This window comes from Athene noctua, chromosome 19 (genome assembly GCF_965140245.1).
Source record: "Athene noctua chromosome 19, bAthNoc1.hap1.1, whole genome shotgun sequence".
Classification (NCBI taxonomy): domain Eukaryota; kingdom Metazoa; phylum Chordata; class Aves; order Strigiformes; family Strigidae; genus Athene; species Athene noctua.
The window spans coordinates 6,724,010-6,747,341 of NC_134055.1; the positions used below are offsets into that span (position 1 = coordinate 6,724,010).

A 23,332-nucleotide genomic window follows, 5' to 3' on the forward strand; every position below is an offset into this window, starting at 1 on the left:
GCACAACTAAAGCTTAGAAAGCCTAAATTCTTTGCCTAAAATAAAGTCATGACAGAAACAGGGGGAAAAAAAAAAAAGTCAGATATTCTGATTCAAGATCTGAAACCTCATCTATAAGCCTCAAAATTCCCAGGATATACTTCAAACTTTATTTCCCGCACATTATAATTGTAAAAGAATAGTTTGCAGTCACAGTATAAAACCAGTGCCGTGTGTAACTCATGTCTTTATGTATATATACACAAATGATTTATTGTAATCATCAATGCTTTCAACATCAAATACTTGATCCTGAAATCTTTAATCAGACAAAAGCTCAGTACACAGAAAATTCTGCTTCAACCAGGACTGATTCTCATTCTTCTAAACCAGATCAGGACTTCACTTCAGTGTCGATTCATTCATTTATTCCACAGTCGAAAGCATGTTCACAAGACTGACTTGTCGATATATAAATACTGGAACAAATGAACCTTCAAAGGGAAAATACACACCTCATGCCTAAATGTTCTTCTGTTTCTCTTACTAAGAGCCTTAACATTTGAGTCTGGAGTCTCAACTGCTGTAAACTAGTCCAACTCAGCTAATTTCAGTGGCAGTATGTTGATTTAGCTGATGATCTGGACCTCTCTTTTATCAAGTATGGACTGTCAGACACCCTTGAGAACAGTTACCCTACCAACAGATCCTCTCATTTCCACGATGCCAACAGCCTACTTGAAATCGTCTGGCCAGATTCCAAGCAGTTCTTGTACATTACTCTATGTTCTGATCACTGAAAACAGCCCTTCTCACAAACAGCTCCAAAAGTTGGCTTTGTATTGTAGACTGTATTCTGAAAACCAGTTGGGCAATTCAAAAGCATATGAAAGCAATTATAATTATAGTACTGCTGTGATAATTAAAACATTGCCAGCTATATATAAGCCTATTCAAATGTACAGCTGTTACAGGGGTAATGGAAAAAATACAAAAGCTTCAGATTCTGTGCCCCATAATTTCTCAGACTGCTGCATTACAAACTCAGTTACTACCATCCCTGTTTATGACAAAATGCTGAAACAATAGTGTCCTTTTCCATGATTTCTTGTAAACAATTGCTTCCCTCATCACCTCTGAGTAATAAAAATTGTAACATATTTTACAATGATGTCCAATACAAGATTAAACTGGTATCAAGTAAAAAACAGAAAAATATTAGCTGATTCTCTTCTGCTGATGTTGTTGGCAGCTTTGGTCTAGATGCCTCCTACGCTTGGTCACCTTTGTCTTCGGTTGCCATTGCCGAGTCTCTTTGTTGTTCTTCCGGATCCCCTGGAAGAATACTGGTGACTGTCTGGAGAAGTGACTCAATCTGCTCTTCTGTTAGCCTTTCCTCGCTTTCTTCTACCATCTGCAAGGCAAAAAACAATCTATTGTATTCATTAAATCCATACTTCCTTCCTCAGCTCCAAACAGAAGGACTCAACTAACTGGGAAATACTATTCTCAGTGGATGCAAGACATAGTCAGCTCATTACAAAAGCATTTTACAAAGTGGAATTCTTGCAATATTTTAAAAAAGAAAGAAGAGCTCCATTGTTATCCACTACAATTGGCACTCCACAATGAGACCTTGCTTTCTTTACAAGGAAAACAACACACTCAGAACAGGCTTTCCTCCCTGCTTTCTCCTAACGCCTCTCAACCTACACACCATTGAGCAAGGCTTTTCATTTAGCTCATGTACAGACCTACCCTCCTGACCTATATTCCTAAATTCCTGTGCTTTCATGTGAGAATTGAAATGAGATAACATGAGAGCAGTTACCTGAACCTTGGTATCTTCCCGAGCACCTAGACTGTAAGTAATCAGGCCATAAAAGAAACCACCTAATGCTACAGCACCTATACTTCATTGGAATTTGCTTGGATTGTGAGATTCCTGAATATAAAGGCACACAAAAGCTCTGCGCAACACAAAACATGCTGTCATGAATCAACAATAAAATTCCATAAGGTTAATTAGGGACCTACTCTCACTCTGGAGCTGTGGGAACTCTTACATCACTGCTACCATTAAAAACAACTGCCCTAATTTATAGGCAGCTGTTAAAAGGAAAAGCTTGTCAGAGGACTGGAAAAGCAAGCCAAAAGAACTCTTCAAACGCAAATGAAACCAATTAGGATTGCGGGGTTTGAGATTTTCTTTCTTATACAAAGTCTTTTAAAATGTCCTTTGAAGAGCAGTGATTTATATTAATTACGGTTCCAAGTCAACGCAGGTTTAATCAGTTCTAGCTATAAATTGTCAGCTATTCAGATGAATCTTGCCTTCTAAAAAGCAGAGTGGTATATTCAATTAACTTTTTTTTTCCTTCAATGTCCTATGAACCCTCCTTGCACAATCTGATCATCTTTCATCAGCCATTATCCACAGACCCTTGAGGAGAGGAAAGCGAGCACACTAGAATCCACTCATGCAGCAAAAGGCAGACAGCGAATGTCCATTTGCAAATGACTGTTTTTGGGGACATCCTGATCAAAGGATGCAATTCTCTGGAGAGTGGCTTTCCAAGTACAGTTAGTTCAAGAACTATAGTGGCTTGAAAAACAGCCCTGGCTCTCATTACTGCCAGCTGCTATACTATACACGATGCATTAAAATATACTAAAAATCCTCCTAACATAAGCAACTGCTGCAGCTACTGAAGTGCTGGTAATTGCCTGCTAAGCTGAATTTCAGAGGAGATCATTCTCGGCAGCTTGACTAGCATACCTTGGAGCATCAACTTTATACAATAAGGTATGTTACAGAGCCTACATACACTCTTTTGTTGCCAGTACTGCTGACAAAGCCATTACTCTATGGATGACCTATGCTATTAAATTTTGTACAGGATTATCAGGCTGGTTTTTGGACTGGATTACATCGTTATTACTTACCGTTACATTTAATTTTAAAGGTGACAGCCCCATAGCAGCACGAACCATACAAAGAAAAAGCCCACATCCTTTGGACAGGCAGTATCACTTATGGCAGAATGATTTATCGCTTAGTGCTCAATGTCTCCCACATTCATTATTATCTCACTGCTTTCTGATCAAATGGCACCTTGCCTAGTTTAATTTGATTTATTGAATCACATGAAGTCCACCCTTCTTTCTCATTTAAATTTTATCCTTCCCTATATATCCCCTCTCCCTTTCCTCTCCAAATATTTTCTCCTTTAGGTGCCTGCTTCACGTATCCAGAGTTATACACAAGGATTTGATCAGAACTTAGACAGGTAATAGAGAGTGATTTCTAGATCAGCATCAACTCCTCTCGACTTCTGCATTTAAGGTAGAATATACTTGCGTGAGTGACTAATCACTGCTTCGTACATGCTCCTCAGTGCTGAATGAATAACAGCCCAACTCCCAGTACGAACAACCAGATTGATGCCATTTGTACTGGCGGAACATGGAAGCCTGCAAGACTGACAAACTGCAGATATCACTTGGGACAGCGACAGATGAGCTCTGGTGATTGCTCTGGCAGTTTAAGAAATCACACTTTACCAGAAAGTTGATGAAAGAAAATAGTCTCTCATGTTTCAGATACTTTGGTGCTACAACTGATGTCTCATTAAACTGTTAAGAAAAGCATCTTTAAAGAAAGATGCCAGATACTGCACTGAGGAGTGGGTAATGTAGCTCCCAATTCTCTTCTGCTGACAGATCTGTAGTATCTGCCAGAGGGAAGTGGTAATTCTGTGAACTACTGCAGCAAAACTCATCAAGGGCTCACCTCTCGGTGCCTCCGAGCCACGCATTGCCAGCTCCCACACCAGGAACTAGTGACAGACAGACATCTACATGTGGCAGGACGGACACCTTATTATTCAAGCTGATGCTTCAGTGCTATTTCACTGTGACACGATTCAAGAGTTCAAAGGACCAAAAGCATAAGCTATAAAAATCAATTTTTTTCACCTTTCAGGAAAACAGCCTAAGCAGCAACTTAGGAAAACATAAGCAATTAGGAAGCAGCAAAGCAGCATGCCAGAAGCAAAAATGCAAAAATTAAGCACAGAGAGCAATGGAACTGTCCTAAAGGAAAACAGATATCAAGGGAAACAGGTCACTCAGAGGCTTATTCTAGATTCAACAGATGTTCACAGTCTTCTGATTTACAACTATGAGACAAAATACCTTTGCTACTGATAGTACTAGGATATAATGTTATGATGCTCAGAGGAGAAATTATGTGTAAGAAAAAGCCTCAGAGGGAAAAAGAAACAACTGTCATTCAAATACCTACTTTTCCAGCAAGAATTTTATCAACACATGAAAAAATAACTTATCAAAAACCCTTGCTACCCTCTAACTCACATTTGGCTGAAACTGCTCAAGCAAGAGATTCAAACCATAAGCAGTCAGGAATGCAGACTTCATACTAAGGAAAACAAAAATGCAAGTGTTTTTAATAAGTGTATGACATAAGATGTTTATGTTGGCAGTGCCACAGACACCAAATGGAAACAGATTATCCTCACAGATGATGCCATGTGCAAAGTGTAGGGTATCGTCAACCAAAGCTCTGCTGAACCGTGCATGTTCAATATTCAGGGATTTGTGCAAGTAACAGAATTGGACAATGTTACAGTAACACAATTTACAGATAAAAAGCACCCTGATGTGCAGCAAGACAAGCATGTCTCCTCCTTAGGGCTGAGAGCAAGGATTTTCTTGAAATGAACACAAGAGAAAGGCAGTAAGCATGTCAGCTATGCTACTTCTTGTAATAAACAATTCCCAAGTTGCTACTGCATTTCAGCATTCAAGTCTATACCATCCCAAAATAAACTACAGTGGTTTGGTAGCAAATGTTATAGTGTATTAATGCAATTCCTACATATACACACTATGTATTTTCTATGAAATGCAACTACGTGGTCAAGATCAACTTAGTCAAGTCAGGCCTCGGTAAGATCTTCTATTTGACTCAAACCACTAACAGCTTAAAATTCTCATTGCAATATATTCCTACAGTAAGAAATTCTCACATTTCATTTTCCCCCCAGGCTAATGCTCTAAATATAATCTACAAGATGACCAAAGAAGGAATCAAGGAAAGAAGAAGCAGGAAAACTGTATTTGGTAATTTAATTGGCATAAAATTCTAGCTGAAAAAAAAAAAAAAAAAAAAAAAAAAAGGAGGCATGATCCCCCTGCAGCTAGTATGTATTTTTCAAGCCTGAGTACCTAGTGTTGCTTCTTAGTTTAGTGATAAATGTATTGACAAAAACAGCCAGATCTTCAGAACTGTGGAATATATACAAAATATTCAGAAGGCAGCTGAAGCCACAGTACTGCTCACCTTTGAGAGCAATGCTACCTTTATTTACAAGTCTAATAACCAATTTTTCACCTGCTTAAGCACCTTGAACCTTAACTGTTAAGCCACAGCTTATGTTTTGACTTAATTTCAAGTACTCAAGAGGTCCAACTAGTTTAACTGGATTTTAAGCTTAAAATTAGGCAAACATTTACTAAATGGAGAATACGTCAATAAAATGATCCCAGTTCTCTTCTGCCTCTCCAGATACACCTTTGCACTGGCTTTCTAACACAGCAAAATGAAACATGCATCCAACATCCATCACTGAATCTTGCTACAAGAGAACAAAAAGACAAATCGCTCGCCAAGTGCAGAATTAAAGCGCTGGCAGATGCCTTGCTCAGTAACATAACTGCTACTGGGAACCAGAGCTGTGCTTATTAAACAAATGTGTATGTGGAATATTTTACTACCATGCAGCCCTTCCCAGCTGCACATTTTAACAGTAGCTTTTTTAAATTGAGCACTACGTATGGATTTCTCAGAGGAACAACCACAATTACCAAATCAGAACGTAATGATAGAATTACATTAAGCCATAAGTCACATTAAAACCTGCTGATAAATTCTCATGGCAGAAAGCAATTTTCAGAAGCTTTTAAAGATTTTCTTTACCGAGAAGGTAAATCAGAAAATAACAGCTAGCCTGACTGTCAAGATGATTTAAAAGATTAAAATGTTTATTCATAAAATAAATGTGCAAACCTGTATGTTCATAGTGCCATGTACATGTGTAAGTACTAAATATGAACACAGACACAGGCATACTTGTCTACATTTTAATTTTTTTTTTTACTTGGTGAAACAAGGACAAACAGTTTAGGAACATGCCTTCCCTAATTATAACTATACCTTATCTTTTTTACTTACCCAAGTAAAAGCAAAGTATAAGAGACTTCATCAGCCTCACTGTCCTTCTTTCAAGCTTTCAGTGCTAATGTGTATTTCATTTAGCCTCCTAAGACACACAACACACTGCAAATGTTGAAGAATAAAGAAAGCCACACTGAAGAACCCTAAAAAGTCCTGAAAAAGTTGAGAAACTCTCTCAAGACTAAGTAATATTTGATGGGTAACAAACCTCAGCATCACAGAACAGAACAACCTGTGTGTTAAAAGGTGTTGGGTTATTTGAATAATAAGATAAAAATTCTATTTTAAAAATAACCATTAAACTACATTAAAAAAAGGAAATAGGGATTCTGATCTCTTCCAAAGCTATCAAGCACATAATTTAACTCCAGTGTAGGAGGTACATATTTTATGAGAAAATGACTGCTATTTCCTCCTTTGAGCAGTAATCTGAAATTGTTCAGCACCGACACGCTAATAGAAAAAAAGCACATAAAAAAGAAATAAAGTAAAAGACTGAATGACTGGATTAATGTCCCTCAGACATAATTAACCAAGTATGCAGAGTGGGAAGCAACCTATATTGTTGAGAAAATAAATCCTCTAACATCTTCCATTTCCAGAAGAATACTTTACTTTATTATTTTCTATTCAACAACAAAAGAATCTGCCAGGCTGGTTATGCAGAGCACATATCACGAGGTATGAAGCTGTCAGAGATGGAAATTTAGTTTTCAAAAGCACAGAATTAAAATCTACTTTTCCATTCAGAGAGAAGAATGTGGAGCAATTTGTTCATTAGAAAAAAAAAGATGCTTAATCTTCAAACCCATCATGTTCAGCATTAAGTAAAGCTGGGCCACTGTCATGGTTAGATCAACATCACTGTCCTTTTTTTTTTTTCCTCCTTTGTGAATCACTGTGCCAGGAACAACATATGTTAAAGATTAAAACACGAGGTCAAGATAGCTGCAATGTGTACAGTGTTTTACCCTGTGGGATATGAATTAGGATTTCATGCTCCTTTTGTTGCTATTGTTGTTTGAAAATAAATCCTGGCACACAGTTCGGAAAAGACAAATACGAACAATTACAGCAATTTATGCATAAAGACTTAAAAAAAGAATTTGAGATCAGAAGATCACAACATAAAATTGCTTTTTAGCTTAAATACAATTTTATCAAAATTATTGCTTGCATACAACTAAAGACAAGGAATGTTATACAGGGAAATTAAAAAAACAAAAAGTTGGAAAGGCAAAAAAGCAACAAGCAGTAGTAAATATAACTATCCTTTCACATCAACTGTTAAAAGCCTATCAGGTGAATCTGACTCCATTCCATGGACAGGCAGCACTGAGTAAAAGTTTGAGACATCAAAATATTTGAGTAACCGAGAGGCAGAGACATGGCTTGTTTGGCATTTTGTTTAAAGCTTTTTTAAAAAATAAAATTGATTTGCCTACATTATATGAAGTAGTCAGAAGTTTTCATGATCATTTATTTCCGATTCAATTTCAGGAGTGACCCAAAAGCTTTCGAGTGGCAGGGACAAGTTGAACAAAGGAGAACTGGGGCAATTTTAGACCTAGTATCCACCTCCCTATACGTTGTCTCTCATCCGTCCACTGCAGTGAATTGATTTGCTTGCATAAAATCTGTGCATGGGTAATCTTCTCCCCACCAACATCAATGAAGAAAATGCTGGCAGCCTCTAGTGCTCTGCATTATTTTATACTCAGAGATGCTCAGGGAAGACAGAGGGTTTTTGTGTTCAAAGATGCTGCACTGCTACAGTCTCTTTCCCCTGTCCTCACCAAAACCCAAAATGATTCAAGACAGCAATCAAACAGTAAAATCATTTCCTTGCTATGGCTTCTAGTCTCTGTATTTCACTAACAAAAATGGCCTGCAATTTCCTAGCAGTTACTGAGCTCAAAAGACTTGATGTGCTTTGATGAAAGAATAAATGAACTGCAATTTTAGGGAGGCTTAATTTAACACAGTGTTAACAATCCCGTCAACTTAGATTACTGCAATACTAGTTTTGGAGAAACTCCTCCTGGGAATTACAGGGGCATCACAATGGAACAGAAGTGACTCCATCCCCAATACTTTCATGACAATACAAATTCAGGCTAGTCCCCAAATGTATTATTACATTTTCCACAAGCTGCTTTTGATCATAAGAGAAGGGTTACATATCAGTAATGGACTGACACTGCACTCAAATCTCGTATCTGCATTCTGTAAGTTTTAGCAATGAGTTTTACCTAACTTTGACATTACAAACCTTGGAATATCTAAAGTATGACGCTCTACAGAAACCTGACTTCTAACATAAAGGTGCAAATTTCTTACACTTGCCTCCTGGGCTTCAAATATGACACAGGAGCAAAATTATTTTCAGTATTTTATGGATAGGTAGGATAATGAGGAACCGGGTAGGACAACAAGGGGAGGAGGGAAAAGAACAGACAAAACCACACAGTCACCTGAAAGCAGCAGGTTACTGCATTTAAAGAAAAAAAAGGAAGAAAAAGACCTTTTGTGGTCTGTATGGTAATATAGTAAATCTGTGTGTAAGCACATGAAGCTAACAAAGACATGAGACAGGCTCTACATCATCGCCTGTGACTAAATTCCTAAGCAAAACTCATGAAGCCTTAATGCTTTTGGTTGGGTTGATGATTGACATTGATCTCTTCAATCACAAAACACAGTATTAATTCCTCAGCTAGAAGCAGCCTTTTATGAGATGCCTTCAGCACTGTAATGTCTACTCCTTGGCTACAAAAGAAAAATAGTCCTACTGGTACCTCTTTAATCCTTCCCTTTTTTGCAGCAAAATATGATCCTGTTACTACACAGTTTGGTTTCAGGATAAGATTATAAACAGATGTTCTTAATGTAAGAGATCTTTATTAAAATAATATCCTTACTATAATAATCTCTATTACCGCAGAATTTTTTATTCCGAAGGAGACACTTCAGAGAATAGAACCATCTATTTAGTGACAATCCATCTTGACATCAGAATTATGCTTAACAGATAGACAATGGCTACTTTCCATCAGAAAATCTGTTTATATCCATTTCTCACTCTGCACCACTGCTCAAAATTCTGTATCAGTCATTACTCATTCCTTTTAGCGTGTCTGGTTTCACTATAACATAAAATCCTGCCATCAAAACAACCATGTCATCACAGCTGTCAAAAAGTGAAGTACTTGGTTACAAAGCAGCAGCAAAAAGACTCAGGTTAAATATATTCTTAGATGCAATACTGTAACTAACCTTTAATGACTGCATTGGACATTTTCAATATGTGACACTGAAGCAAAGAGAGGTGGAGAATCTGTCTGAGAGAAAGATGGGCAAGTCTCTAAGGAGGTCTCAGAGAGGAAGCAGAGCGGATTTCAAACCATGAATGTAAAGATGTGCATAAAGGGATACATTCAATCACTGACCATGAGAAAGCAATTATTCAATTGATCTTCAAGGTTAAAGCTGGTTTCATTTAAGCTTTAAGCAGTCCGGAGTATTGTTACTTACCAGCTGTATTTCAACTGCCGTCACAGGCCTGTGGTTCAGCAACTGAAGCTTTTCTGCCCTGTTTAAAAGCAAAGCATAAAACAATCCACATTACTATATAATCTGAGGATCACCTCAAATGACTGGTAAGATGCAAATACATTCCTGTTAATTTAGGGATGGAACACCACTGCCAAGAATAATTCTCACTGGGTTTGCATTGGTGTCTAATCACCATGATAATTTGGATATTTTAAATACAGTACTTTGTGTGTTCAGACATACTGCTGTTGCCACCTCTACTCTAAGATGGCAAGGTAGAGACCCTTAGTCATTACCATACAAGCATTAACTAACATGCACTGCTTTGTTAAAACGCTGTACAGAAATGCTAAACAACTCAAAGATCACAGACTCTTTTGCTATGAACACACGACCACAAGAATAATTACCATACCTAAGAAGTTACAATCCATCAGACAAATAGCAATAACTTGTTTATTCTTTTAGTCCATTGCAAATGAGAAAAAAAAAGAAAATCAGCTTGAAACCACTCATCACATGTACTGTCTGCAACCCACATGGTTCAAGCCAATGTATTTTTTCATAGGTTATGAGAGTGGGCTGAGGCCATATTTTACAAATGTATCTTTGGGAGAAGAATCTCTGTCCCATACAAATCTACCTTTCTGAGTTTTTTTCTACAACTGTTAGGCACCATGCAGCAAACCAGGTGTGGGACTGAGCTGGGCTGTAAACCTCATTTTCCTAAATTGTTTTTGTCTTGATTCACCGCACAGTTCCACAAAGACTGCTATGACCATGAGCAGCAAGGTAGCAATAAATACAGAAAATGGCAAAAAACCCACCATTGCCCTCAACTAGCGTCTGAGTTGTAAAGGTATGGTCACTTATTGTGGTTTAAAAGCCAAGTGGTAATTCATTAATTTGCAGTAATTCAAACACTTCTGATTACCTGTCCATACTTTAAGGCAAATAGAAATCTATGCATTCAGATTCGGAGTCCTGTGCCCTCAAGTACAAAAGCTCTTCAATCAATATTAGTTTCTCTTGTTTTGATTTGATAAATATGAATTGATTTGATAGATATGAACAATGTTGCATCTGTATTGTTAATAGTTCAAATTCCATTCTCCTCTGCCTACAAGGAGGAGTCAGTAAAACTTTTCTGATGTTGGTACTTAAACACATAACACTTCAGTATTCTAGGAGACAGTTTAGCACCACTGAAGCCTGTGGCAAAATCCCTGATACATTCAGAACCATCATTAAGCTCACCCAGCATCATCTTTGCTGGATTCATTTTAACCAAACACTAATAGCTCTGCTTTTTCATCAAGAAATCACAAGATCTCACAAATATCCATTAAAACATTTGGATCATTAAAACAGAAAAGAAAGGGTATGAGGGAGAAAATTTCACTGACATTTAAAAATCTTTTTTTTTTTTTTTTTGAAGATGTGATCAAACAAGTATGTTCATTAAATTCAAACCACAACATGTAGGCAATAGCTCTGCAGCCAAAAATTACTAATGTTACACCCTACTTAAATACAAATAATTCTGAAAACAAAGTAAAAACCAGCTGTCATATGCCAGTAATGCATATTTCATTAATTTCAGAAGCTCAAAACATTAAATAGCAGCATGGCTAATGATCCGAGCCAGGCTTTGTGTTTTAGAACAGAAAAGCACAATAATACGACACTCCTAAAAATACAACAGATGTTTAAAAGGGCGTATGAAACAATAACAAATGCACTTTTAAAAGAAAAGCATACAATTAAAGTATAACACATACATTGAGTAAAGGAACTTGAACGTACGTTTTTCTGGGGAAAATAAATCTTTAATGATTATTACTTGACACAGCAGCCTCTCCTAGCAGCCATCTATGTCTATGCAGCACCTCTTACGCACATTAATGCATTAAAGTGAGAAGTGACAGTTAACATACGCGATCTTCCAGTTTGTGATACAGTAGTGAACTGCTGTTTCAGAAGAACTAAAGGTTGGAATTTATTATTATTTAAAGGGCATCTTTAATGCCTATTTAAACTAATTCTGAAGAGTTTCCCCCTGGTTTATTGGACTTGTGGGTGGCTTTCAGAACACAGCTGCTGTAACTCACGGCCCCAGCTCTCCCATGCAGGCATTTCCAACCAACAGGTCAATGTCTATGTGTCTGGAGACACTTCAGAGATACCGACTCATTTCAAAGGGCCTCCCACACTGGCTGCCCTTGAAATCTAACACCAGCCAACAGCTTATAACGCTGTCAGGCACTTCAATTCTAAATCATTCATGTATGTGCACCGATACCCGGTCAAAGATCAAGGTGCTTTCGCTCCTCGGGAGAAGCCTTTCTGGTGTGTACATGCACACACACATGTACATGTCAAGAGACTGAATTTACTACTTAATGCAGCAGGCAGCTGACTCCCAAAGAGAATAAGGCCCTTCATTTATCCACCAAACGAGCAGCACTAGCATAAAATTTTCCTGGCTGATGTCTCCTGAAGGAAAAATCCTGTATTACCACAGATTGGATGATATAACAGACCCTCTTCAGCTAAAATGTCCATGATTGTAAGTGATTTAATGATGGGAACAGGACTACAGGAGACTGTGGCTCAGTGAAGGCAACAGCTCTGCTGATACCAAACACTGAGCTTCATTATACCAGAGAGTTTTGTGATGAGTATTCACAGCCATAAAGAACAGAAAACAGCTTCAAAGAGATGACACACTGACTGTTGGTTTTAGACCCAGCCTGCTGGTAACAAAACCAAAATGCAAAAAAATAAAAGTTTTTAATTGTTCCATCTAGACCCTGAGACATTTTGCCATCATTTTTATACAATGTTGGAAAATAATTTTAATCATGACTTCCAACTTCAAAAGAAAAGCTTGCACTTTTTAAATGCAGCATTTGTGAAATATTAACAGTTCATAACAGAAAGCTCCAATAAATCCTCCTGTATATTCATTTACCATTAAAAAAGCATACACAATTCAACATCTTGCATTCACATTACAAATATACCTATTTCTTCCCTCTCTAAATTTGAAAATTGGAGAAGAGAATAAGAAACTAAAACTTTATAAAGGAGAAAAAAAAATAGAATACTACTCCATTTTAATCAACCACAGAACTGTTCAAAATGTTTAAAAAACAAGTACAAACAATTTGGGTACCATCCCATCCTTTTAATCTTCTTTTCTACTTCTACAGAACTACATCAGACGATTTTTCTCAGTCTTCAGAAAAAGTCTGCAATAAAGTGACATTTGGCACCTGGATAAATGCCAATAAGTGTGGCAGATTTCATATCTATTTCAGATTTCACAGCTGAAATATTAATTATTTTTACTGAAGAACAGGTAGATGTTTCTACCTGCACATCAGCCCATCAACTTACTCCTTAAAAAAGGTGCCTAAATACGTTCCAAAAGCAAATATTTTAATAGTTTCAAAGCATTTTCTAAGAAACACCAATTATCAAAGCAGTTCCTTGAGCTTGCCCACACTTATTTGTGTATCTTGTATGAAGTAGTAAGGATCACTATTCCCATTTTACAGTCAGTAAGACTGAAAGGGAACAATTAAGCCGTGACTGCTTTAAAGGCACTGGGTTTTGGAGGTGTAAGAATGGGGATTAGATGTGGCATGGAGGAGAAAAGGAAAGGCCCTTGGGAGAGCACACTGCAGCAGACATTGCTATGTTCTCTGACGGCTCCACTAAATAATGCTGAAAAGCACTGTGGGGTCATGACCCCTGGCAAGACTGCCACTTTCCTCTTGGAGATTCTGTAGTGCCCTGAAGAGGATCTGTCCTTGTATCCATGAAATGTAAAGTGCATCCAGGCTGTAAAAATACAGGAGAATGCTGGGGAGAAGGTCCTTTGTATCAATTATAGTATAAAACAGTATTTAAAGGCAATTTCCACTGTAGCGACTATGTTCTCTCTTCCCTCCTGCAGAATAACTGTTTACATTTTTCCTCCCTCTCCTGTTAACAACCCCTTGGCAGCACAGGGTCTGGTCTTAAATTCTAACTATTGTGATTTTACAGATGACACAAAGGCATCAGAATTAGTGTGGTTCCCCAGATTTATTAGATTGCTTTGGTTTTGGAGAATCAAGGATGAAAGCCAAATGCGTCTCTGTTGGTTGGAAGCAGTGAATACACTTCCTTTGTTTTCCCATGCTAATCACTTATATCTACTTGGCAGCTTGATGTTTACAACATGAGACTATTAAGAGCATGGCTGAATTTAACACTGAACTGAGAGCACCACTGTTGGCTGCTTAATTGTCAAAAAGATAAGGTATTTATAACTGCTGCCCTTTACTACTGTCGTAAGTCACGAAAGGACAAATATAAAACCTTAATATTGACAGGAGACAAGTACTGAAATCCTTTAGACCAGAATTAAAACTGAGAGCCAGTCATTTAAGGAATCAGTGAGAGAAAAAACCCACCCTTGTAAAACTGCAGTGAGAGACATGGCTTCCATGGAAGCCCAAGTCCTAACAGACCTGGGTAAAGGATACTAAAGAACATCGTCTGCATACAAAAATCTGACCAATTAATCTGAACGTGTACAAAAGATTTAGCAGTTTTTCCTCAAGAGCTAGGAAACTGCTTGGTTCTGTGCCTGGAGCACTTGACCGTGGTGCAGAACCTGGCACTCTGGTCCTGGCTTTCAGGGTTATTTGCTTTACGGTCTCTGGCCAAGCATGTGTCAGTGCCTCAGTTTCCAGACATCTAGAACAGAGATACCATTTTCAGCTCTCACAGGGCAGCTATGAGGAGATCTACTTGTAAAACACTTTCCTCTCCTCCCAAAGCCCTACTTGGAAAGAAAGATTCACTGTTTAATGAATTCATACTTTATACAAGGTTCTCAGATCAGAGCCTTTTCAAACTAGCCTTTCTTCACTTTTGCAACAAGACATATCCCAATCCAATCCTACAGCTCTACCACATCTCCAGACAAAACATGTTATTTGACTTTTACAAAAGAACTCGTAAGATAAATTTTCTCATATTCTTGTTTTTCAAAGTAGTATCTTTGCAATTTGTCACCAACAAAACTTCAGAGCCAAATAAAAAGGATCAAATAGCCAAAGCCATATCATGTCTGTACTAAAGAATGCAAATATTATTTACCAAGAGCTATTTTAAAACAGGTAGACCTCCATCATGTTTATCACAGAAAGATTACTGGCAGAGCCAGTAAAAACAGAAATAAATTAAAACCAATTATACATAGTGACTAAAACAATCAATTAGTGAAACTGTTCATGTTTCCTGAAGACTAGAAATACAGAACACAATAAAAAATCACCTCTCAAAGACTTTTTCCTTATAAGCCATTAACATTACTATAACTCATTAGGGAATAGATTGAAGTTTTACAGTCAGGACGAACAGATCTCAAAAGCATTATTTCAGCAAAGATGGTATCATTCAGAGTCGTTGCAGTTTTTAAAATGTGTACAGAAGAATGAGAGACAATTTGCAAGTAAGTCATTAAAGTGTGTTATCTGAAAAATTTCATGCCTCTTTTTGATCTGCAAAGCTCCCTACTGGAAAAATGACTCAGAACATCAAAAAGGAATTAGCAGCAGGAAACAAAAAACCCAACAGCTACATAAATGACATATTTCACCTGAAGGTGCTTGTGTACTGTTACAGCATTTTAGAAATTATGAACACTAATTAACACTAAAAAATAATAATCTTTAGACATGTTAAGATTATATAATTATGATGATTTAAGCAATGCATTTGTTTTACTTACACACAGATTGAATCCAAAGACCCAGAGAAATGACCAACTATTCAGTAACTGTAATCTGAAAACTGGTACCTAGCCAGTTATTTGCTGATCAACCTAAACATCATTCTGGTAATGAAGATGTGGGTTATTTTCCTTTGGCAAAATATTGCAAGATGGCAAAGGGATAACTGACTGTAATTGAAGACATTTGGACAAATATATTAATACTAATGCGGGTACACTGGATACTACTATGGGTAGATATGCTCCTCCTGCAGCACAGAACAGTAACAGTTCTCTTCTGTTCAGTAAATATCCACAGCTGCTAAGATTATTTAAGAAATACCAAGCACGCATGTGTTCAAGACATGAAGTTACCTCTGCTTGCTCAAGCAGTCCACATTAGCAGCTCTTCCTCCTGTTTGTGCAGAACACAGACATGTACTCCAAAGCACAAGATCTGAGATTTTTGATGTTTTGGTCCCTTGAGTGCCATTTCTGACCTTCATACTCTTAACCAATAGAATGACCAGAAAGTTACTACTCTTGGCATCCCCTTGTAGCAAACACTCACAAAACACCTCTGAAGTTCAATGTTGCAGGATATAACTGGATTACTCAGCCTCAACACTAGTAGCAAGCAGTGTATCACGGCATGCTCAGTACCCCACTGCACTGACTTCTTCTAACACTTGATACCAAAAATTGTCTGTTAGAATCAGAGCCTCCGTGTACCTCGGATTTATGGCTAGCATGTACACAAATTACAAACTGAATACCCACAATTCCATCAGAAATAAGCTTTAAGGAAGGCAAATGCTGCATGTTTGAACATGCATCAGTACCAGCGCTGACTGCAGTATTCTGCATGTACACAGACAGAAGCCTGAATTCAGTTTGTGCTCCATCACATCAAAAAAATAAAATGAACTTTTTCCAACTCAAATGAACTCATCTTTACACTTTCTACAGCATGCATGTTTATATTCACACTCATTAAATAAAAAGGACAACTGTCCCATTCATCTAAACAGAAGGTGAAGAATATTTTCAGCTTAATTGCCTCAAAAAAGTCTGTTTTAGTATTTTCTCTGGACTGCTTGGATTTTAGTCACACTGTTTGGAACATGAAAGCTGCTCGTTCAAGAGAAGAATACATACAAAAGATGAGTGATGGCTGAAAAGCATTTTCTCACATAAAAGCAAGATTCCACTAATCAGAGTTAATTGTCCGTTATGCAGACTCTTAACAGGACCTGCCTAGCGAGAAATCCCAAAATGGCAATTAGTGCTGTTAGGCTGAGCAGGGCCTCCCCATTCTAGGCCACATCCAGCAGTAGCTGAGACTCAGCTAGAGCCAAGATCAGCATTTCCAGCTGAAGGCAAAATGATGTGGAGTGGGCTTTGGGACATATGAAGCTCAGGCTGTGGGAGACAAAAATGTGTGCAGTTCTGGGAGAAGGAAGTGGGTCTAAGGTCTGAGTTTGAGGGGAGGGTGTATGTTGTAGGAGGTGAGGATGTAGGATTACAATAGTGTAATCCTTCACAATCAAAAAAAAAAGTTCTCTTAGAAGACAAAAGAAATTCACTGTCTTGTGTTCAAGACCGCACTGCATATCTGCGTAGACAGAACAGACAGCAAGCATACTGCTACAGTGCATAATAAAGTCACAGATTCTAAAAAATAATTAAAAAGTTACATACTGTTGTGCAAATTAAAAGTATCATATTTTGTCAGCAGTGAGCCAAATATTTGCAGCATTTATATTTTAACTAAAACTTCATGTGTCTTGGTATTGCCCATTTTTTAGCTACTGAACTCCTAGACTGTATCTAAACATATATACAGGCAGATTTTGCTTTTCTAGTAAGAAATCTATAGGCATGGGTAAGAAAAGAATGGTATTAGTGCCAAGATACAGCACACAGAGCTAAAAACCCCTCAAACATCTGTGACTGTGCAGAGGCAAATTTATCCTCAGGAATGTATGTTTTTCAGTTGCTAAGAAAACCATAAAGTAACTGCAGTATACACTACCATGTACTTTATTACTAGCTGAAAATACTTCAGTGAGTCAAACCCTATGGTCTTGAGTCAACCACGGCAACTCACGTAGAATGTTGTCTGAATCAAGATCACAGGAGCTGACTTACAGATGAGCAGTCCTGAGCCATGGTCTCGGAAATCACAGTACCAGTCTGCGCACGGTCTGTGCAACATACAGGGCTGTATTCTCCTCAGGGGTTACCACTGCAATTCCATGTCAGTACATTTGTCCAGGATGAAATCTGAGAGCTGGCTGATAATGGTATCTGAAGGCAAAAAAATGAGCAATGCTGCTGCAGATGAAAGGGTTAATGTCCAATCAATTCAGCAGGAATGCAATAGTCTTTTTAAAGACTATTAACTGATGCTGTTCTTAAACTAGCACCATCCTGACACTGGTGTTGAATATTCACTTTGAAAGCTCTGGAGGAGACAAAAATTACAAAGTAAATCATTCAGCCTTTAATATGTAGAGGTTTACATTTGTTGTAATTTTTGGCAGTAATGAGGGAAAATACTTTCTAAAAGTACTGCTGATTTTCAGCTCAATGCTTCCTTGAATGTGTTGACTTAAAGACAGAAAGGCCAATGTTTATGTCCAATTTTAAATAATTATAATAATAAGCAGCGATTGGAAATTTGATTATTCCAAAATTAGATCTAAGATAGGCTATCAGTAACAGGAAGAAGTACAAGTAGAGCCAATTTTCATTTAACCGTTAATTACAGAGTGCAAGCTGAATAAATATTCTTTTCATGCAATGCCATTCTCACTACCTTACAAAATATGAAGCCATTTCAGGGACTAAAACTGGAAAATTAACTGCTAGTGGCATACTGTATTTCCAAGTACAACAAGGCTTACTGTACTAGTTAGCCAGAGCTTGAGGCCTCAACAAGGTAATAATAAAATTCACTATAATGTCAGTTCAGAGATTTTAATTTTTAAAAAATCTCAATTCTACAGTTTCAATTTTACCAAAATAACTGATGATAAGGAAAAAACTGTGCTTTACCATACTTTACTGACCTCAGCAGTGAAATACATGTTTAGATGTTTGAATTTGCTCCATTTACCAAGGCAGCTATCTGGAATGACTCAAAGGTTTAAGCTGTTTGTACAAGTTATTATTCATTTTTAAGATCTGCCTTTTAGGAAATTTAATTTTTTTCTGCATGTAACACTAATGAGAAAAATCCATCACAAAATACATTGGTAACAGCAGAAGAGATATGTTGGTCTGTTAACCAGTAGTATTTGAGTAGTAAATATAAGCACTAACAAAGAAAAAACTTGAGGCAATTTTACAAGAACTGCACCATTTGCCAGCTCAATGCTAGCAGCTCTCTAACTGGAGCCAGAACATTTCAGATCATCACGTGTAGCCTGACAAGCAATGCATTCTGCATGGTAAGTACTGCAGGGTTGTGGAAGGAGGGCAGGAAAAATGAGAATTCACTTGATTAAAAGCCCTGTTCTTTAAATGAATATGCCTCAATTCTTCATGCTTCTCTGGATGGTGTCTGGTTTTTCTTTGCTACCTTGAAATCTCGCATGCACTAGCACAACCTAGCGCTTGAGTGCTGCAATAACACGCTGAGTGCGGAAAGTCAGCTCATCACACTACCTCCCTCCATCAAGTTTTTAGATATAGCTGCAGATCCTTCTTATATTTAAAGCCCTGAAGTCTTTGTATTAGAAAAGAAGCTGCTGAACCTAATTAACAGCATAAACACACTGCTTAATTGTTTCATCTTTGATTAAAGGCAGAGTCATAACAAGGAATTTAAACTGCAGAGGAATCAGTCTAAAATGACCAGGTGCTTCTGACCAGTTGTGCTTTTTAACCAGATCCTCTATTCTTTTTGCAACGAGAAAACAGAAAACGCTGCTGTGTCCTCACTGAGGACAGACACCAACTAACGTACATCTTAAATCAAACCTTCAGAAAACTCTCCCCAGCAGAGACAGCATATGACCAGCTAAGAGATTAAGGGAGAGAGCACATTTTGAATGCCTTACCCAGAAAGGAAGTAGCAGACAGACTCTGGAGTTCATTACTCTTTGTGGGAGGAAAGGTCATTACAGCAAAATCACATAAGCAAGGTCCTGGAGAGCAAACATTGCAGGTTCTTTCCTCTCAAAGGGGAAGAAAGCTCTCTACCAGATAACCGGAACAAAATCACTAGTGAAGTATTTTATACAAATACCACCACCATCCCACAGAATGGAAATGATTAAAGCCTTTAGTTTTTCATTTATTTAACAACAAAGCAGTGCTGAAATGATCTTGGTTATGAACCAAAGGGTAGTTCAAAATTTCCTTGGAGTCATTACTATTTTAAGCAGTTTAACATGAAGTGCATTATATAGTAATTGCACACCATATGCTTTCTGTGTTTTGGTGCAAAGAGGCTGACAGATGGGCTCTGATACTTCTAGCTTGAAGTGTCTGAAAGGAAAAGATTAGGAGAAGAAATGCCAAGATCACACTAAACAATTCTGTTCCTTATATCGTAAAGTACATGGCAAATACAGAGCTGGCAAGTACTTTACCAGATGACAAAGATATTAGCAAAGTAAAAATTGTACAGGATGCTCAAGAAACTAAGGTATCAAAGTCCAGTGTGAGTTCTGGTAAGACATAAATGTGGTAAATTTCTAACCTAAACTAGTGGTTGGCTCTCCACTCTCATCCTTCTGCCATTATGCAGAAGGAAATAACTTGGGAATAATTCTCTTGCTTTCTTAAGACTTATTCAGAGAAAATGGACAAAGAGAATGATACCTAAAACCAAAGGTACCTCCTAGCATCCATAAAAAAAAATAAAATAGTCAAAAAGCTCGTTTGAGGCTTGTAACTATTTCAACCTTTGCAGCAGTGCTATGTTCAAGCTCACAGAACAAGCAGGAGTAGGAAGGTGAGCATTTGGGTAAGTCTTCTACAGAAGAGGTAGGTGCCATAGGAGACTGAGGGATTCTGTAGCTACAATTTTCTGTGTTACAACCCAACAGCGTTTAGTACTTCACTCTTGGAGACCCCATACAGGGGAGCAGATGCAGTCAAGATATCTAACACAGTAACAGAACTCCCCAGGCAGTTTGTACGAGTTAACCCTGAGGTCCTGGTCAATTTCTACCTGAAAGAAATTTAGAAATTACCTTTAAAACAATAAGAACTCTTCGGTTTTTAATGGGATTCTTATACCTAACTCATTCAATTACTTCTGAAAAATCCCATTCTGCCTTTTTAACTGCTGCTGGCTTTTTGTTGTGATACAGTATTCTTCTGGAGCCTTCCTAAACTGTTGCCCTGGACAGACTGAACAAACTTTTTTCGCTTCAAGCAGGATAACTATTTCACATTACTGGAAATGAAGGATGCTCACTACTTAAGAAATAGTTTGCTGACAATTTTAAGATACTCTTTCATTTCCATACTGTCAGTTCTTCACAGTAAACAGAAGTATTTTCTCCATCCTTCAATACCTCCATGTCAGAAAATAATTAAGATACCTTGTCCACTACACAGATGAGTATCCTGCTATATAAAATGAGCTATGGGAGGATTAAACACTGACATACTGACCTGGCAAATTTAGTTCTACAAAAGAAAGCACTACAAGCCAAGCTACAATACCCATGACAAAGCTTCCAAGCACCCCTGTGTCTGCAATGACAAATACTGTGATCCGAGTTGCTGATATACTGGATGTGAGCATAATTGTTTGTAGAGAGGGGGCACTGGAAGTCTACGAAATAGCTGACAATCTGCTTTCTACTCAACTTACTATACTTTGGACAGGGTAAAAACTTGCCTTGTAGCACTGCACTCTCCAGATGTTCTCACTTTACATTTCTTTTTGTGACACAACCAAATCATTAGTAAGAGTCTCCTTCCCAGAGCATGAACTTCTTGGGAGTCTTTCCAACAGGGAAGAAGAACGCAGTGTATGCCTATACCACATAAACTACTCCTTCATGGTGAAGGAGTCATTTAGAAGCAACTAAATCTTTGTTCTTTCTACTTTAAAATTCAGATGACTGATTAGAGATATCCAAGCAAGTAGACAACTGATTCAATTTCTTTTGGGTCTGACTATTTACAACAGGTTTCACTCACACTTTGTAGAGAGGTTTGAGAGGATTATGCATTTCAAGCACTGAGAACAGGCATTCACATCACTGCCAAAGAGGAAAAACGCCCTTTGAATCTTCCTGTAACCGTGAAGGAAATCTTTTCTATGCAGGACATCAAAACCCAAGAAGAATAAACTGTATTTTCAGCTTTACTAGAAACCGCAGGGAACAGGAGAAGGTTGACTGACACAATGTTTAGGTAACTGAAACGCACATCTCAAATCCTAGTGGACATAAGTATCAGTGGACAAACAGCACAAAAGAGAAGATGATCATCTTAGTTTGCTAAATACCAATTAGAAAGCATAACCCAGGGAGATGATCCCTAGCAGCTGGTGTTCACAGATTCACATAAAACTTAACTTCAAAATAACATTCCCATACATCTCTACCAGAATCTTATTTACTCATTACCTCCCTGCAATACAGCCACCTTTTTTGCTTCTTAGGAATGAATGCATTTTTGCTTAAGGAAGTTCATAAAAATAAGACTGATAATAAACCACGGTTGGGTTGGGGTTTTTTTGCAGTTCTCTTACTGTGTTCAAAACCTATTTAAAACTTCTTCCTCAGAAGACATTTTATGAACTCTACTTTGCACTTGGACCATGTGAAACCATGGTAAAAAACAACATACTGACAAGAATCTGTTTGAGAAATACATTGGTAAACACAGGCCCACTTCAGGAAATACTCATCCATGTAGGCGTTAACGAGTGCAGGAAAAGATGTTTGGATGAGTATTTAAATAATGGCAGAAAACACTTAAAACACATCGATCAAAACCAGACAGATTATCATACTGTGTACATGGGGATCAGTTTTTCAGCACTGCCATGAGTTTATGCTTCTATCGAAGGCAGATCTCTACTTACTTGGTTAGCTTATGGCCTTTCATCGCTATGAGGAAATCTCTCACAGTCTCAGGACTCTGGTACCTACAGGGTGTTTTTGAAATGTACTTCAGTGTCTGCAACAGATAGAAAGAAAGTATACATTATTTCACAGTTACTATTTGCTTTACCAGTTGTGTATGAAACAAGCTGATTTTGAAGAGTCTCCTCAGTACTACTCAGAAAAACTGGAAAAGTCAATTCAGGTTTTAGAGTTTGGTTTTTTACTTTTTTATTGTTGTTTTTTTTTTTTAGCAGTGGGAAGTGCTGTCACAGATGACAGATCACCCACATTTTTCAGTCTTCAGTAAGACTACACTGATATTTGCTGAGGGATTAAGAAACAGGCAGTCTGTAACTACAACTTTATGTGAAGGAATTTACATTAGTACTTATCCAGAAAGCCCCAGTGAATTCGTTCTGTGAGGACATGATCCAGCCAGCTCATTACACATCCAGGTGAGAGTTACAGCTTTGACTAGTCCCTCTGTGGCTCTGGATGGCCATTTATCTGATCTGTCCAAAGCCCAAAGTCCTATGTTGAAGAGTACAGAAAAGGAGTGAGTTTTAGCTCTATCTGCTAAAAAAGCACCTGATGTTTGTAAAAGACATTTGCTTTCTTGGTCTGAAATCATCTCAGGCGATGCTAACACTGTGATCAAGACATACAGCTATGCTGAATAGTAAT

At 37.7% G+C, this 23,332-nt stretch overlaps 1 protein-coding gene across 2 annotated transcripts in view; it reads right to left on the reverse strand.

The window, feature by feature from the left end:
• Positions 1-208: 208 nt before the first annotated feature.
• CRCP (CGRP receptor component) overlaps positions 209-23,332 on the reverse strand; it is a 33,103-nt gene continuing 9,979 nt past the window's right edge. For both annotated transcript variants that reach the window (XM_074923100.1, XM_074923099.1), the window contains exons 4-6: positions 22,627-22,721; positions 9,773-9,830; positions 209-1,393 (exon numbers count right to left, since the gene is read on the reverse strand). In XM_074923100.1, the coding sequence (XP_074779201.1) occupies positions 1,250-1,393; positions 9,773-9,830; positions 22,627-22,721 (297 nt within the window). In that variant the 3' untranslated portion in view covers positions 209-1,249. The remainder of the gene's footprint in view (positions 1,394-9,772; positions 9,831-22,626; positions 22,722-23,332) is intronic.